Genomic DNA, 20,112 nt, shown 5'->3' with positions numbered 1-20,112 from the left:
ATACTCTCGAACAACGTGTTAGTTACATGAGAAAAAAATTGTAAGAAAGAAAAATTTAGTCGGTTGCAACTTTTCAAATGAAAACAAAATAAAAACTATAATAAATTTTCGAAGTGGGCACCTTCAGCACCACAGAAGAGATCGGCAAACCTACAGGAGTAAAGGCCCCAACGTTCGACGGCAAGACGTCTTAGTTAGACCAATTACTTAAAACAGATTAAAGGCGCCGCGCGAATTTCGCGAGCTTGTTTGTAACAATTTATCACAGGTAATCTCTAATATATTTACCTATATTTAATAATCACGTTTTAACTAAAAGGTTACTACTCGTGGTTTTTGTTTAAAGCTTTTTTTATAACAAAAAATTGCAAAAATTATTGAAGAATTTATTTTTCACTGCCTAATTTTCTTATAAATAAAACGACTGCTGAAAATAGTGCTTCATATACCAAACAACCAAGAATTTTATATGTTTATAATTTTTCCATATTTTTGATTGCCAAAATAATTGTACTATTTTACTTACGTGATTTTTATATAAATTATATATATTTACGATTCTATTTTGGCTTCCTTTGTTGTATCCTAAAGTTTTTTTACTGTGAGATATAGTATAAGCTTGGTCAACGAACTATTACCTATTAAAACGTGTACAGATGGAGTTACAGAGATAGCAACATCGTATTATTCAATTAACTTTATAATCAATTGTCTATTATTCTCACAAAACTTAATTATGTTTTAAAATTTTTCTTTTTATGGAAACAAAACGAATGCGGGTTAATTATTGTAGAACAATGATATTTGGGATATGTAATTGTTAATTGCTTGTCGTAGACATAATTAGAAAATGAGGAATTTTCCTGGGATACGAAGCATATGTTTCATAAAGTTTTTTGTTTAATTTTTCAAAGAGAAAGTCCTGTTTGCATACCTCTTTCTAGCAATTTCTATCGACAAATCAATTTGTTTCATATCCCTTAAATTTTCTGCAATGACCGTAGAAATACAACAATATCAATATCAGGAATATCAATTAGATGTATGAATATTGGTTTTTGCTAATTTCTTTTAGGAGTGTATTCAATTCCTAGTCGCTAATTTGTATGGAAAAGGCATCAAGGTGAAAAAATATATGAATAGAGCATAAAACCTTGAACAGATATCTTTAAGACAGAATTAAACAATGAAAATATAAGGAATATTGTTTAACTTTTGTTGTTTCACATATTTGGAAATAATCAAAGACTAAACATGTAGGTAATGTTAGGCAGTTGGTATTAAAAAGGTTTCTCTTAATTATTCAAAGATAATTTTGTTTTTAATATTCACCTTACATATGAAAACTCTAAAAAAGTGTATGGGCAGCTATAAAACCGTTAATTTTGTGACAATACCCGAAATACCTAGCACAATTTCAAATTATTATGATCCTAGTAATATTTGAGGAATTCATTCATATACGTGAAACAATGAAAACTTAATAAATTCAAATTATTATTCTCCCAATGGAACAATCAGACCAAATTCATTATGAACATTTTTATCAATAAACCTTTAATTCAACTATGTAAAAACATTATAATTTATACTAATTGATCAATATTATTAGTATTCCTTTTACAGTTGTTCCAAAACTGTCATATAAAGAATCGGATTAAAAAGAACACTTGTTAACTACCTACTTAATTTATTAACCTGTTTTGTAAACATATCGACCATATGGTGTTAACTCTCCTTTGTTGCATCCTTTAAAAACTTTATAAACATAAACAGAAATAATGATCAGATAGTAGTTCAATTAGTATTGTTTATCAAAACAATTACCCTAAACATACTCTCAACCTTCAATTTTCCAAATACTTCATCAAATAAGTTATTACAAAAGCAATTTAAAATTTAAATTTATACCAAGACAGTCTTTTATACATACGTATAATTCTTTTTTTGTTTTTTCATCTAAAAACTCCTCGTTATCCTCCTTAATTTTTCCATTTCTTGTTAAACTATTTGTATTAACCCTCATCGCAGTGTCATTATCCTTATCTTTCACTTTAATATCCTTTATGCCACTCTTAATCCTTTTCAGCGTATCATTATCACTAACAGCATTGTAACACGCGTTACCCTTATTTGCAGGTTTCTTATACCGAAACTTGTTGATCATTTTTAATTACGCGTACCGTACGGAAGAAGTTAATAAAAAAGAAAAAGAAAATGGTGCGCATTACACGATTGATAACCTCCTCAGCCAGAAGCACGGAGAGACTAAAACAACTGAACGCTGCAGAAGAGTGGCTAAAGAGAGAAAGGTGTTACAGCGTTGCCAGGTAAATAACAAAGCAAACTCTGAGTTATTTTGAAAGGTAAAAGTTTTCTTGGAATCTTTATTTAATAATGGAATAATATCTGTGATGTGTTATGAGAACTCATTTAATAGTTGTTAAATTGTAATAATTTATAACAACTATTATATTTCAAACGATTAAACAAGGAACATTAACGTTTGGTAATTAGTACCAATTCGGCGAAAAAATTTTCGTTTTATTCTATAGACGTTATTGAACCATTTAAAACAAAGATTGAAAAATATTCTAGAGTTCTTTACTAAATATCAACACAGCAAAATACTATACTCGGAGGATCTGGTCTAGAAAATTCAAACCATAACTAATCAGATAAAGCCGATAGTTTTTTATAGTTAATTTGTTTCAACTCAATAAGTTTATATTTATTGAAATATGAAATGATTTCTAAAAAAAAAAATTACCAAAATCATTAGAATAATACACCTCTTTGACTTCATCGCTATCCACTGCTTGAGGATTCTTTTCTTCAAGATTTCTATCCATATAAGTAAGATTGTCGAATACATTCACTAAAATAGGTTGAAATTCGAAAGAAACTAGGAAAATTGCCAGAAATGAAATTTTCTCTCCTCAAGTGAAATTATTTACAAAAAAGAACAAATAACAATAAGGATAGTACCTAACTCAGCCAGAATGATGAACAATAAATATGAAGGTGACAAAACGTTTCTATCTAGTACCTGGCAGTGAATTTATAATTTTCATTAGGTTTTTAAATAACTAATTATGGACTAAAGAGAGTGAGAAGATGGAAGAAAGCGTGCTATTAAAGAACATAAAAAAGACGTATATTGGGGTATTAAAGAAAAATGGCGGATTGATATTTCTATTTCATTGCAAAAAAATTTCTTATTACACTATTAAAGTACTGTTTAATTTCAATTGGTGAACACTGAGTTTGTAATGTGGCAACGTTGCTTTCATCAAAGCTACCTATTTGCCATTTGTCAAACGTAAGTTTTGTTTGCAGGTAAAAATAGTAGTGTGGTTTCGAAAATTTTCATGTTTATATAAACATGTGCGGTTTATATAAACAAAGCGTTTTTTATTGTACAAACCATTTTTCTGTTAGGTTTCATTACTTGAGGGAGGGAGTTATATACCTATCACTGGAAACATCTATACCACGCATTTTGTTGGTTTTGTAATTCCTTAAAATACATTGTGAAAAATGATAAAATACACTGTTTTGTTCACTACTGCGTTTTATACATTTTATAGGTATAATAAATGTATATTCACGATAAGTGAAGTCAGTCAAAATGTTCGAATATCGCACCACCGTTCAAATAATGTCATAATTGAAAAAATCTCTTTTATTTTACTGTTGTTGCTAGAAAACTTGAAACCTTATCTCAAATTATGTCACGTAAATAGTCGCCAGTGCAGTAACTCTGTCAGTTTTTGAGTTATCATGCGAACAGTATATAATAAAGTTATAATTAATTTCAAACGCTTATTACTCGATAGTTTGTTTTTTTGACTTATGACATTATTTGAGAGGAGTTGTGATATATCATAAATCAACTTCACATTTATTATTTCGTAGTTTTGATTCTCGTTATTTGGCATTTGAAATAAAACGGCTTTTATGCAAAGTTAACCTTGGTAAAAACGCGCTACAATATTTTTATTATCTTAAACAGCTATTAAACTGTTTAACTGATTTCTTAGTATATACTCCTTTTTAGTAGTTTCCAAGAACTTTACGTTATCTCACGCTATTTTGGATCCTTTAAATTTACTGATTTATCTATACCTTGATGTTTGAAAGCTTTATTTTCTTCTAAAAACGAATTCAAAAACCCACAGGTAGAGTCAGGTAAGAAATTTAAAGTCTGCAAAACACTTATATCTACCCAAATGAAGGAAGTAGATATATAGTCGTAATAAAACTGCCTTAAGAGTACCTGAGTGACGATAGAAAATATTGGAATTTTGAAGTAACTCAGATAGTTGCACACAATTATGAATTATGAACTAATTTTAGCGCGAAAACGGTCCTACTGTTTTAGAGACATCAAAGCTGTTCGTCAACGGCCACGTTTGAAATAGTTATTACGAGTATATAAATTTCGACTTTTAAATAATTTTATTAAGCAATATTTAGCTCCATTCTTGTAAGGATTCCCGTTATCTATTTACTTCTATTACTTCTATACATAATGAAACAACAGTAATACCATCACGCCATTTCTATTCATATAAATATTCTTCACCAACCTCGAACATATGCATATTATTTACATCTAATTTGAAACATAGAGATAGGAGCAGAAAGATGTGCATTATCTCAACAATTCTTCACCTTAAGGAGCTACATTTTTTGTATTGGAAGGATTTAACCAAAAATTTCATCAATTTTTAATAATTCTAAACGTATTGTCTTTCTCCTTGCGCTTGGTGACTCTATCATTCAAAAACAAAACCTTCCAGTCAAACAGATTGACAGAATTCTCAAGCGTCATTAGAAAAAAAAAATCTATCCCTCAGTAAGTCTCAAAAACAGAAAAGAGAGACAAGGATGTTGAAATACTAGTCAACTGTATCCAACAAGTTGCATGGGATAGTACCCCCAAATTGATCTCAAGGACGAAGGGCAATAGCTACCCAAACGAAATAGAAATAAAACAACTGAAAAGCGCAAACTGAGACACAGGTAACAAAAAACTAGAGCTCCAGAAGATAAAACCAGACTGAATAATGTTACTCAACAACTGAAAAGGAAAATCCAAAATATCAGAAACAAGACTATAAGTGAGTACTTATTACGAATTGATAAACGACAAGTCTACGGATAACTCACTATATAAAGCTACCAAAAGATTAAAGAGACCAATCACCCAAAATCCTCCAATCAAAAACTAATATGGTAGTTGAGTTAGAAACAATCAACAAAAAGCAAATAGATTTGCAAAATATTTAGCACACACTTTTACAGCTACCGAAGGAGAAGAACGACAAGAACAATTAATACAAAATCAAGACAGTTTGAAAATAACTTATACTACTCCAAAAGATCCACAATGATTAAAGTGAATATAAAACCGAAGAAAGCTGCTGGCTTCGACTTAATCACAGAGAAAATACTAAAACATTTACCAAAAAAAGCTATAATCAAATTAACGAATATTGTAAACGCAGCCTTCCGCCTTGATTATGTACCTACCTTGTGGAAAGTAGCTGAAGTAATAATGATTCCCAAGTCAGAAAAACCACCAAACGTAGTATCTTCATACCAATGACATAGAAGCTATTCGAGAAAATACTACTAAAAAGATTAAGCCCTATACTTGAAGAAAGAAAACTAATACTTTCACATCAGTTCGGCTTAAGGACAAACCACTCCACCATGGAAAAAGTACACAGGATAACCGAAGTCATAGAAAAATCATTAGAAATGAAAAAAAGTCTGCTCGTTTGTTTTTTTAGACGTAGTCCATGCATTTGACAAAGTTTGGCATGAGGGGCTCAAATATAAACTCTTGCCTAACCAATATGCGAAACTGTTAGTGTCCTATATAAAAGAACGGGCCTTCAGAATAAAGCAAAAATATGCTTACTCAGACTTAAAGGAAATCAACGAGTCTGTACCACAAGGTAGTGTTCTTGGGCCGGTCTTTTACCTCTAATACACCAGTTACATCCCTCAAATAGAAACCACACTATCGCCACATTTGCGGACGACACAAATAAAAACTTCTAAAAATGTTTGGAGTAGGGTCCATTTCAATTTTCTACTGATTAACCAAAACACGTCTTTTATCCTCAGGTCAATTTGTTATCGCTTCAAGTATGTGTTGAGTTTTGAGTGAATTCCTAGACATTTGGTACTAGGGGAATGCGGAAAATGAATATTGTTAAGTGAAACTTGTTTTTGCTCTAGGTGAAGGTCACTCGGACAGATTTCGATTCGTTCGTTTTTATTTCCACTTGTCATTAAGTGGTATCTGAAGAATGTTAGACGCTGCTACTGGATTTTCGTGGAGCTGCAAGATAGTCGATAACAGTATTGGTTTCATTCTTAATTGGTAAGTCTGCTGTATGTAGCACATACAGTAGCAGTTTCAAACGAAGCTTTGAGGGACACCAGATTTTATTAATAGAAGTTATTAAAAACACTTTTATTCACTGTTGTTCAGAAATTCTCAGACCTAAATAATTTAAGGTAGGTAATGGGACGATATTCCTTCATTTTGAAAACCAATGTTGTGTGCCAACCCTTGTCAAAAGCTTTGCTAACATCTAAGAAAGCAACTATGCAATACTTTTTGTTTTTCATTACCGTATTGCTGCTGTGTACTATTCTACGAACCTACTGTAGGGTGTTCTGTTCGGAGATCAGATAGGTAGTGGAGTAAAGAACAAAAATGCTGATGTAAATTGTCTGAAAGGGTTTTTGAAACGACACCAAGATCTAAGTTTAAGGAGCCCAGAGACAATATCAGCTAACACGCAATAGAGCTTAACTAAGAGAAATAAATATAAGCTCATGCTTTGATGATGATGCAAATGGAGTTAGTGATTAAGAATATTATCAATGCATTTATTACAAAATATATTCTTTGTGGAACCATAAAAACGGATTGTAGCGTATGTGTTTTTAATTTGAGATAAGTACTTTATCAAAAGACAAAAATTTAGAAATATTCACCTGCACAGATTCAGATTAAACGTGTTTGCCCAGTTCTGCCCCACCACATGTACGATTATATCCGTTGGGGCACAATTGGGCAATGAGAATTTTCCAAAATATTTTTTTCATGCTTATATTTTTAGAATTATATTTCTTTTTGTTATGTAACTATACATTCCAAAGATTCCAGAGATACTTTCAAGTCATTAGAATAATACCCCTTTCTCAGGAAATGATTCTATAGGTACATATAAGGAAAAATGTTCATATAACAAAACTTCCAAAAACGCTTCGTAAACGAGTTATAGTGAGCGATAGATTTCGGCCGGATTCCTGATCCACCAATAATAGAAAGCCATATTGAATGTCTCTGAAATTGTCATACAAAATTTGTTTGATGTGTAAGTATTTTGACCTGAAATATTGAATAGAATAGATCTCAGATCTGTAACTGTAATAATTGAATAAGTGTAATCTCTTCCACAATTTATGACTCATTTTTTCGATTTTATTAATCAGAACTATGTTTTAATGTAAACAAATTATATTGAATTTTATTATTGTTATTCATTAAACAATTAAAATTACAACTTAAAGTATTATTACAATTCATGAAATGGAAACAAATAATTTTCTTAATGTTATCCAGAATGTAACACCTACATCATTTTTGTTTTGATTTTCATTCAGTAAAATAAATATATTTTCAACTTGCATTCACTTTTGATTGAGGTTGTACGCAGCATTCCCTTTTTTTTCTTTCTTTAAGTTTTATTTGAAAGTTTAATGCATTTATTTGGCATTTAACGAAGTTATTTTACTCCAAACGTAAAAAAAGTGTATTTTGGAGTTGAGTTTTTTGTATTTTACGTCAGCGTTTTTGTAAGTTTTGTTATACCAACTTTTTTCCTTATATTTACCTATAGAATCATTTCCCGAGAGATTGGTGTGCTATTCCGAAACACCCTGTATAATTTCATTATTAATGGTTATCCCACTACTTACCCTCACTTGGATTCAAAATACTGAATAAAATGAAATATATATAATATATAAACATAATTTTACACAATAAAAAAACAATCTACAAGTACTTAATATTACATTCATTGAAAGCATGTTCCTTTTCTTGAAAACACATTGTTTACCGTTGGTCTTTATCCATACTGAATATTTATACATCCTTAAAAAGGTAATTGCTAAAACATTGGTGTATAATATTAGTATTTTTGCATTAGCGCTCCCCGTATAATACATATTGATTAATCTATTAAATTGATAGTTTTCTAAGAATCAAAACGTAGCGATAAATGCCTACCATTTATTTGTAGTAGTTACATAACCATTGTAACATACCTCTGTAATACTGATTAATTCTTTATTTTATTATTCACAAGGTGTTCGATTTATAAACAATTTGAATGTAAGCAAAACACCGGTCGAGGATAGTAATATCTGTAAACAACAGACACTAGTAAATCAAGCTAAGAAACAACAATGACATCATTACTTAAAAATCCCTCTTCAACTTGTCGTTTTGCATTTTTCATAAACAAATCTTGTTTTAAAAGCATTGTTATTGGAATATCCTCTTCTTAATCGATACATAATTATGACTGAAAACTAATACTTAATTGTTTCCTAAATTTTTTTCCAATCACGTCGTTCCCACGTCGAGTAAAATAAACTTAGTTTTTGTACTAGTTGCTTAAATTCTTATTAATATCCAAAATAATTTGAATGTTCCAAATACAAATAATTACTCAATATGCTGCTATACAAAATTTATAACTCGCTCAAAAAGGGTAAACCCATACTCTGTGTCTTCCTTGATCTCGAGAAGGATTTGATACGCTCTAGCGGGAAAGTTATTTCATTATTCAAAGAATATTTCATTGGCTTGTGGATACTCACCTAAATAAGCGAAAAATTGTTTACAAAGAAATATTAATAATATGCTTCACGCAGGGTTCCTAGGCCCATAGCACCTTCTACTCTTTCCTATTTTTTGCTTTCGTTTTCCAGTGTTGAATTTCTCTATCTTTTCCTTCTCTAAATCGATTCCTTATTTCATTATTTGTTCTCCTAAGTCATAAATCTCCTTCCTCCTTTGGAATTTTGAACTTGTTCTGAGCTTTTCTTCGTTGTATTGACAAACTTCTCATTGCTTTTTTCATTTGTGGTGTTGTCATTATCACGAACTTCAATTTATCTTCGTTGACTTGTAGATTCACTGTCACTGCAGTTTCTATGAAAGCTCTGCAGGTTTCCTTAAGCTCGTTTTCCGATGTTTAAAAGATTACTACATCGTCTGCGTAGTCTAGTAGTTGCGTTGTTCTTGTTTTTCGGGTCCCTGTTTCAGATTTCACATACTATCCATTCTAATACTATATTGAACAGCTTAGGATCTCTTTGTTTTAGTCCTGTGTTAGTCTGGAAATAGTAAATGGGCAGATTGTATTCATACCCAATTCTTTCTCTCTTGTGTATTGGTACAATTATTGTCATTTTCCACGGTATTGTCTCCCCTATACTGTTTATTAAATAATATATTCTCGTCTTCAGTGCAGTTCCACAAAACTGGATTAATTTTGGCTCTATTTCGTCCTCTCCCGGGGACTTGCCGTTTTTAAGACTCTCGAGTTATTTCTAGTATTTTTTCCTTCGTTGGTGGAAATATATATTCGGTATAATTCCAATCTTGGATTGTAGAAATATTGATAATACTGTACTTGTAACTATCGCTATCCTATCAGATATAGGTACAACAAAGAATACAATGTTTTAGATATAACTCAAATGTATTATTTTCAACTTTGTTTATGTTGTTAAAAAAATATATCTTGTCTGAATCTTTCTACTCACAGTATTAATGGAAAATATGGGTGTCAATATAATATTGAAGAAAAAAGTTCAATCAAAAATATTGGTTAAAGATGCCATTAAACATTCAATTGAGAATCAAATCTCATTAAGAAAATTTAAAAAACAAGAGAGCCTAAAGAAAGATGTTTTTCTTTAGTCTCTATCGCGAAGAAATTAAAAACCTGGTAAATATTGAGAACTAATTTATATAAATATATATCATATTTGTTGTTCCTTGTCAAAAGTCAAATTCAAAATAAAATCAAAACTTAAGCACAATATCGTTTTGTTGAAGTTCTTAGTAAATGCATTGATATTAAATGGCGTTTCTAATAAAGTTTTTAAACAATCCACTACTATATTTTCATCTACCTACAAATACTTTAATAATCATATAGTAATTATTACTTTAAAATGCTCCAAAAGAAGGAGCGAAACGTTGATTTATGTATAGTCATGGAAAAATGTGAAATATAATCGATTTTTGATTATTTCATTCCATTCAAAACAACCTATGAGCCCAAGCGTTATCGTAGTGGGATTGTGGCAAAATCAAATACCAAAGTATACTAACGTTTAACGAAAGCTTGTAAATATATTAGGTGAATGGTGTTTAAAATGAGGTGTGTAAAATATATCAAAATAATGATTCCTACTATTCACCTCTGATACATATATTCTGCAGTTCTTCAAAGGAGAAAACAACTACTCTCCTGGCTCGACGAATATTGAATTACATCTCCCCTGAAGAGCGTGATGTCAATTGACCTTTTTGTCGATATTAATGTCCCCAATAGCTCGCAGTTGCAAGGAGGGGTTTGTAACCACTGACTAGTTTCGAGGTTATTACGTCTCATCAGAGTGGTTCAACAACCTTCGATCAAGGCTTGAGACCCGACCTGAAGATAACGTCAAAGAGCGTCGCTATTTGGTTCACGTAGTTAAATATTCCCCAGCGCCAGTTAGCGTTCGCTGGTGAATAGTAAGAATCATATATTAAATTGCAATATAATAATTGCAGGTTATTAGGTATCGTAGTATGTGTGTTTGTGGATCACACAAATCCCAACGCGAGTTTTCTGTCTTTGAGAAGATGAACTATTCCAGGAGCATCTGTTTTGATGCATACTGTTAAATATTTGTACTCTTAGAAATAACTAGGAATTAAATTCAAATTGAAATAGAAATACAAATATTATTCATAGAGCGATTCATATTGAATATTCATGGTACATATCGAACCATAAGATACATGTATGCGGCATTTTATTTTCCCTCGAGTAAGAGATTCACTGTTGTGTTTGCGGCTAACTCCAATATGTTAGGAGCATTACTACGCATTTTATCTTCGTCAAAAACAGTTTTTTTAGTCTTAGTATTTATTAGATTCGAAACAAACAAAACTCAAAATAAAAATTCACTTAATGCATAATATGGCAAAATTGATGTTTATAAAAAAAAATAACATCGCTATAGCAGCGTAGCATCACAAGTGAAAATTTTTATCACTTCACAGATACGTGGTCCTCTTAGGTTTCTTTTATGGCTGATAGTTGAAAATTATTAGGATTTCCAGCGCTGTTTTTGCTTAATATAATCATTAACATATTAGATCTTGCTTCAAAAATCTTTTTTTTTATCAAAATATGTTTCCAGAACTAAAATTAGTCCAAAAGAATTGTTAGGTATTGAGGTTCAGTAGCAGCCATAAGAGCTCCATTTTGATAAACCGTCTCTTGATTTACTGGTTATGTATGAGATCCAGATATCCAGATCTCAAATATGACTTGACCATTAAAGAAATCAGTAAGTAAAACTTTATTATTGAGGTAGGCTTTCTATTGTTAGAGTAACCCGTCTATGAATCGGTCACACTTGTATAACACATGACTACCTACTGGCTGGTTGATGCAATAAAAGGATACCACATTCCAGGTGTCAAAATGTTTTCATGCTTTCTGTCGTTTACATTTGAACGATTCAATTTAACAAATTCGAAATCATTTTGTCGTAGTAAAACTAAACTAATATTGAAATAGAACTTCGCTAATTACCCAAATACTAACCCTAATTGCTCAATATAGCAGTAATTATGTAACAATTTAACCGAAACTTTTGCTAACACGGAAAGTATAACAATGATTTAATGCGATGTTAGGCAGAGAAAACACCTACAAATATTTATATTATAAGTGTGCCATAAATCTATAACTTTGGCGCCTATAGACTGTTTAAAAATTCTAGTGACTCCTACTATAATCTGTTATACATACATTTATCAACAATACAGATTCTTAAAAAGGTGATGCCGCCTTGATTAATAATTATTTAAAGATGTAGAGACAATATTAAATTAGAAGTCAATTATTCAAATTGAGACATTAAAGTAGTACAATTTATTTCGATTGATTGAAAAGAGATAACATATAATTGTAGATTTAATAGACGAGATTGGAATTAAAAATGTCATTTGACTGAAGATTTTACTTAAATTATTTAGAAGAAATTTAAATTGCGATATATTTAACTTAAGGCAAATAAAATGTATGTGAGATTGGTATCGCCAATCCACCAATGGGTTCAGAACCCATTCTTTGAAGCAAGAAGTTTTAATATGTATCTGCAGAGAAGGATAGAAACATTCCTATGGAGAAGTTTGCTTAGTGACGTCAATGGTTTCAAGCTAAGTGCCTGGTCGGCTTTTGGCAATTTCCGGTGGTGCCTATTAGAAGGTCTATGTGCTTAATGATCCTTGGCTGTCCACTATTACTATGAACTATATTGTATAGAAGTTTGTGCTCGTTCAACAAAGAATATCCTATTAAAGCAACAAAATAACATAACAATATTCGATTGTTATCGGACTTATTGACAATGAAATCGTATTCTTGATATCTGTGTGTGTGATTCAAGTCGTGATTAGACATTTTTCAAAATAGTTATTCGTATCTTCGTACGTCAATGTGACAACTATAAACCAATAGAGTCAAAGGTTTGTTCAATGAACAATTTCATGGCTCCTGTTCGTATATTCCTACACCCAATTGCTTCATTATGCTTTAAGAATATTTTTGCATTAGTCCATTGGTAAAAGAAACGATGCTTTTTCTGTTTTATATACTTTCAAATTAACAATTTATTTCATATTATTTTGTTTTCGCCCTTTTACTAACTTATTATAATAGATTTGATAGCTTTTTTCAATCTACAGCTCTACAGTTAATCGTATGTAAATTGCTAAATAACTCTACGAATATGGTCCTAGAAGTTCCCGTGTCTGACCCAGAGATGGCGGTAGTTGCTTGAAAAATACCCCGTTATTTAGTATTTATTTGGCAGCCATCATTAGTGAACGTTTTCAGTGAATTTGTAACCGTGGGAAAAATTGGTCATTGTTATGTGATACAATACTTTTATTTGACAGGCCCAACTAAATCCTACTCTGAGTGAGACTGCCTTTTAGTTCAATAGTAAAATATTGTGTAGCATAGTTTAAACGAGGCCGTACGAACTGCGAGGATTAGCATCGCAGTGGTCGACCACATGAGGTGACGACTCCAGAAATTTTGTAGAAAATCACCAAAGCGGGACTGGATGATTCTCGATTGAAAGTGCGCAAGCTAGCAGACATTGTAAGCAATTCAAAAAGTACGGTACATCGCATATTAACTGAAAATTTGGACATGAGGAAGCTATGCGCAAGCTGGGTGGTGCGTTTGTTCACAATGGAAAAAAAAAATAGCGTCGTGAGGATATTTCCATCGAGTGTTTGACAATGTTTCACAGAAATAAAGCCGAATTTTTGTGCTGTTTCATAACCATGGATGAAACGAGGGTCCATCACTTCCACCCGAAACAAAAGAACAATCAAAACAATGGACTGAGAAGAGAGAACCGGCTCCAAAGAAGGCAAAGACTATTCCATCTGCAGGAAAGGTCATGACGTTGGTTTTTTTGGGATGAGCGTGGGATAATTTCCATTGACTATCTTGAAAAAGAAAAAACTATAGACGGCGAGTATTATGCGAACTTACTGCAACGTCTGAGCCAAGAAATCAAGAGAATGCACTAGCTCCCACATCCATTATTGCAATGGTCAAAAAGTTTGAATTGCTACCTCATGCAACCTATTCGCCAAATTCAGCCCACTCGGATTATTTTCTGTTCCCAGACTTGAAAAAATGGCTTGGTTATCAAAGAGTTTCCAACAATGAAGAGGTGATATTCGTAGTTAATGACTATTTTGAGGAGCTTGACGATTCTTATTATAAAAAGCCTATCAAACTTATTGAACACATATATTTTTTTACAAAATTTTTATTTTGTTGGGACAGGGCCCATCCTAATAAGTAGTGCGTTATCTTTTAATTTATATATGATTTAGGAATTAACACGTTGACTGCCAATAACTCGTAATTAACTGCCTTGAAGAGTTTATTTTACATAGGTCAACTACGAAATAATTTGTGAAACTTTTTTTTCAAATATCTCACATCTTTTATGTTATTTGGTAACAAATTTGTATTCAAATTAGTGTTTTTAATAATATAATACGATTACATAAACTTGTGAAAATTGCCTTGACAGTCAACGTGTTAACGCCGTAGATTAGAAATCGTAGCTATTAGATTGAATAAATATAGACACTTTTTCATAGGGTAGGTAGGTGAACACTTTACGTTCATCTCTGAAGACGATAACTTGGTTATAGAAACGTGCGTCACACGGTGTAATTGTGAATGTTGGTGTAAACAGAGTGTTCAGTATGAATATCACCAACGGTTCCAGAAATTCCAATTTAATAGGATCACAGGGAAAAATAATAGCTCAGAATGTGTCATTCACATGGAGGAGTGAAAAAACTACAAACATCTCTAAGCCTCTAAATTATTGAGGTCGTTTTGAGTTAAAATTAAAATTAATATTGGATGACCAGGAAATTTTGGACATAAAGCTCAAAAAAACCCACGGAACTCAAGAATTTGTAATTTCAGCTGTACTCACATTTGTTTAAATTTAAATGCAGAGTTGAGTACGGAAAAAACCAATAAAAGATTTTCAAGGATATTTTTGAATTTTCTAGTTCGTTTAAGTTTAATAGTTCTAAATGTTTAGTGTATCTTCTTATATGATATATTTTGTTAAAATACCTATAATAAATTCCAAGATTTCTGATTAGAGACAGTCTGTATACATTTTTGTAATACGAACGTTCACTAATGACACTATTAAAAAGATCTAAACACGTAAGAAATAATTAAATTGAAAAAAAAGCTGGCTCGTGCTTAAGAAGAATCATACAAACCATTGGATTCTACAGTATTCTGTTGTGTGCAACCGGCCCCATTCGAATGATAATAACTCACGTTTTGAAGAAGAAAGCTTCTTCTGCGGTCAAGGTTGAATATAAGATGGCGCTGACTCACCATCGTGTTTCATTTCTACTATTCGTGACTAGAAGATTACGAGTGATGATGTACACAAAGAAAATTGCTCTCGAACATTTACAAAAACTTGTTTGAATTATATTGAATAGAAAACAATGTTTATTCGAAGACAAAGCTATATTAGTTGGAAAATTTCATTCCTGTACAAGTTTAGTTGTTTTTGCCATATTAGACTTATATTTTTCCTCTTATCTTTTCTATGACATATTTGTTCTCTAAAAGTTATTACTATGAGAAAGTATTTTGATAACTAGTAATTGAAAGTAAACTTAATTTTTCATTTTTCCTCCGCCACGTTGTCTGTCTGTCCGCTAAACTCAAAATCTACTTTCGTGAGATTTTCATTAATCACACCTCTCGCATGGTAAGTCATACCTTACCAATATAAGTCAGCTTGTAAGGGTTGATAAAACGATCTCATCTTGCAAGCCAATAGAATGAGAAGTGCCCCAAGGCTCAGTACTAGGCTCTATTTTGTTTCTTCTGTTTATAAATGACATCGCCTATCTAGACATCAGTGGTAAAATATTTCTCAAATCATGGTGCTATTCTAATCTTCTCTGTCTCAACATTTCTAGAATCAAAGTTTTATCATGTAAAAATACATTGTAGCCTTTTGTATTAAATTAAACCACCAATGACGTCGTTGAATCCTTTAAATTTTTTGGCTTGTTGTGGACAATTCCTTGAAATAGGAATTATCTAAAAAGTCTAGTTCTTCCTACTTTGAGCTGAGATCAGTTTCAAATAATTGAACTCATCCACCTCCTTAACAGTCTATTATGGCCTTATTGAGTCGCATCTCCGACATGCCCTTCAAACTACAAAAGAGAGCTGTTAAGATATTTGCTCGTACTAACCAGCAGGGATCACTGAAAGGACTTCTTTAAAATATTAAAAATTTTGACTCTTCCTTCCTTATTCATTTTGAATCCGTTTGCCTAATTCGTAAGCAAGCTTATCCAATTTCAGAAAGATCGTTGCACGGCTATCCCCTTGGGAACGCAGACCACGACCTTTACCTACCTACTTCAACCTACTCCACGTTTAGAATTAGTTAAGGGCTCAATATTTCACAATGCAAAAAAATGCACAGTCACTTGCCAATTGAAATCAAATCGATATCATCTTTTCCCGCATTGAGCGCATATTTACTGGAAAGTGCCTTCTACTCCGTAAATGACTTGTATTCTAATAATAATATTTAATTTCCGACACACTGCATACTGGTTTAATTTTTGCTATGGACTTATATACGACTTATGTACTAATTATTCCTAATACTATTACTGATACTTTTGTTACTCATTGTGGTTTTCTTCTTTATATTGAAATTGTATTTTATTTGCATCTTTATTTAGTTATTTTTATGTCTGTTTCTTAGTTTTCACATGCTTTTGTCTAGAAATTGTAACAACTTTTTGACAATAAAGCATTGGATATATTGGAAATATATTGGGTATATTGGAAATATAGTTATATTTTGAAGGTAGTTTATTCTTTTTTCCAAAAAATTGAAAAATACCAAGCGAAAATTAGGAATATATTGGAATAATACAATATTAATACTTAAACTTCATATATTGTTCATATATAATACATACAAAAAACTAACGAGAGTAAAAATATCAAATTACTGGAGTGAAAACTTCAAGATATCAATACCATTAAAAGCCATGTTCATTTCTTTTCAGTTTTGTAATTATCAATAAAGGGAGAGTTGTATAAAATCGTTCAGTTTCTAATCCTACGAAAATAATGAATTTCACATGATTCATTTCATTATTAAATACTAAATTTAATCCATGTGTAAGAAACTATGAACAATTATTTAGAATTACATTTTTTTGGATATCTCTTAATTCTATTCCACTTTAGTGAAGATGTCTTTAACATATTAGATGGCATTTGTAATGACATCGACTAATTATGGTGATAGCAACAACAGAAATTATTTATTAAAAATTTCTTATGACAATATGTGTATAATTTTATGTAATTTATAATACGGCATGTTTTAATCCACGTTCACGGTATTCATTTGTATTTGACGAAACTGTGTGTTAAAACATTTCTTCTTTCAAATACGTCAGATAAATAAATTAAATTCACCTTTTACATTGTTAGGAAATTTATTGAAGATTATCAAAATTATATAAATTTTCATTAATTTTTACTGATATTTACCTCTACTCGTTGATTAAACTATAAATTGGATGTTTATGTAAGATGGACTTTTGCGTTTAAACATAATTATTTGAACTTAGAACTAAATTACTAGGAAAAAAATTCAAATTTAATAACAAACCCTGTATATTTGCATTATAAAAAGCAAAAGTTGAGGGCATTTTTGACAGTAAAACATAAAAATGTTTCGTTGTATGCTAATATTGTTTTTTGCGACAATATTTTTATCGTATCAAAAAAAAGCAAATAACATAAGTTTAGTGAAAAAGAAAAGTTAAAAGTTAGTCATTGAACATACGTTAAAAATTAAGTTTCAAATATAAAAGGTTTTATATCGAATCTTGAAAGTATTACTAAATAAAACAGGGTCCAAAAACTGGCCAATGTTAAGACTTGCCGCCAGAATAAGAGATAGGATTACCAACCGCCGAGCCATACCAACTTAATTAAGGCAATAAAAACAAGCAGCACGAGGAAGATCCATAACGGAATAGATTATACATCCACATCATAGAAACAAGAAACCAGACGTAGAATCAATAGAAATGAACCAGATGATCCAGTAGAATGACAGCAAGAGTTAAGCCACGCAAGAGTACAACACTTGGCAAACAGAAGTCACAATATAAACAATCTATTAAGCAATAGTGTCACAAGTGTAAACAATCATCGCCCAGGTCAAGATCTAGAACAGTGACAAATGTGCGGAAATAGTGCAGTATTAAATACATCCATTTTAAGTGTTTCAAGTTTGAAAGTGATTTCAGGAGTACCTCAGAATTAAAACTGTGTCGCGAGATTCCGTATTCACTTACAAACCAATAAACAACGGAACAAAGTGAAGAAAGAAATGTATATAAATGCAATTCTTTACTGTGTAGAACACATAGCGTACATAGCTGAATAGATAGTAATTTTCTTATACTAGCGTGTATTTCACTCGACTAAGGCATTCATCCACACTTGTGTGAATTTTGTCACTTTCTTCTCTCGTTATGTTATATACCAGTGGTCCCCAAACTTTTGAGTTAGTGAGCTATCCTAGCATTTATTATAATCCTTTTAGTCAGCTACCTAGGAATATTTGGCCAAAGTATACAAAATGAAATGTAAACCAGTTTATTACAAACGAACATTTATTTCTAGTATTAATCAAAATATATAGGAAGAGTTACAAAAAAGTTTAAATGTTCATTTCAATGAGAGGAGTGGAACTCTTTTTGGCCATTAAGTATTTTCTTGAAGTTTGGAGAGTAAGTTGTAGCCGGTAGACTGATGCAGTTGTCCAAATATTCATCAGTCAGTCTATATTTGTTTTTTATGAATTTCATACTTGAAAAAGATGTAGAAAGTATGTAGAACTGAACATAGCTTTTAATTTCAATGCAACTGGAACCACAATTAGATACTTTTCTTTGGGGATTAGAGGCCAGACATTTTCAGTGGTAGAGAGGAATTTTAGATTCTGAAAATCAACAACTTCTATTTCAACGGCAACCTGATCTCCACCAAAATGTTTTACAACACAAGCTGAAAAATCTTCTGCATTGATCTCTACAAAGGAAGAGTTGACTAACTACAATCAATATGCTTTTAAAATCTTGGAATCGTTGATCAAATTGTTGTCTTAGGCTTTAAAGAATTTCCACGTTTTCTTGGTTATTGCTGGGGTGTTGTGGAGGATTTTGTTTGTCAACGATCTGCTTCAGACTAGGTTATATTCTTTCCCCACAGCTCTAGCTTTTTTGAAAATGATGTTATATCAGAAATCATTCCACCGATGTTCTTATCTTTGCCTTGAAGCTGCAAGTTTAAGCCATTCAACTTTCCAATCATATCAGTATGAAAGGAAGAATCTTGCAGCTATGTGGGACCTTCCAGTTCGGTGAGATGCTCACCCCGATCTTTCAAGAATTTCACCAGTGCACGTAGCAAGTCTTTGAAACGTTGCATAACTCTGCCTCTACAATTAGTTCTCTGAACAGTCGTCTTTGAGGTGCATGTGCTCTTATTTTATTTCCATTTTGACAACTGTTAACTGTTACTCCAGCAGTCACTTAGCAGTGACTGCTGGGGTATGATGAAGGAAATAAAAACTTTCTCCACGCCAACCATTGCAGGAGCTTCATTAGTAGCTAGAGCCACCAACTTCTTCACAGGAATGTTTCCAGATTCAATGAGCTTTTGAAATGCTAAAAATATATCAGTTCCAGTTGTATACCCAGAACGCGGCACAGCTTTACAAGCTCTTCTATAGTTTCAAAATCTTCCAATACCATTCTTATAAAGTCAAGGAAAAATAACTACAAAGATCAAAATCAGTTGTAAGCTGTGAAACTAAATCAGAACTCATAGCTTCAACTCTTCGCATCATTGTATTAGCAAAAAGCTGAATAGATTTAATAGCAGACATGATCTCAGCTTTGTTTTCGCAGTTATCAAATAATGTATCTACAGTTCTAAGAATGTAGTTTTAATCAACTCAACATCTTCGTACGGTTTCCTATGTTGAGCGATGACTCTGGAAACTTGGAATGAAGCTTCAGTAGCTGCCTTGTCTAGTGTTTTAAAAAAAGTTGACTGTTGTGCATTTAGCTGTGATTTTAAC

The 20,112-nt window shown here is 31.7% G+C and overlaps 1 protein-coding gene across 5 annotated transcripts in view; it reads right to left on the bottom strand.

The window, feature by feature from the left end:
- LOC130901290 (uncharacterized) overlaps positions 1-20,112 on the bottom strand; it is a 164,185-nt gene that overhangs the window by 27,773 nt on the left and 116,300 nt on the right. The window contains exon 1 of one of the 5 annotated variants that reach the window (XM_057812516.1): positions 1,934-2,279. The exons of the other annotated variants lie outside the window; for them this stretch is intronic. Coding sequence (XP_057668499.1) covers positions 1,934-2,167 — 234 coding nt within the window. The 5' untranslated portion in view covers positions 2,168-2,279. Of the gene's footprint in view, positions 1-1,933; positions 2,280-20,112 lie in introns of those variants that run through there. 5 annotated transcript variants of the gene reach the window in all.

This window comes from Diorhabda carinulata, chromosome X, assembly GCF_026250575.1.
Source record: "Diorhabda carinulata isolate Delta chromosome X, icDioCari1.1, whole genome shotgun sequence".
Classification (NCBI taxonomy): Eukaryota; Metazoa; Arthropoda; class Insecta; order Coleoptera; family Chrysomelidae; genus Diorhabda; species Diorhabda carinulata.
This window is presented reverse-complemented; position numbering and strand designations above follow the sequence as displayed.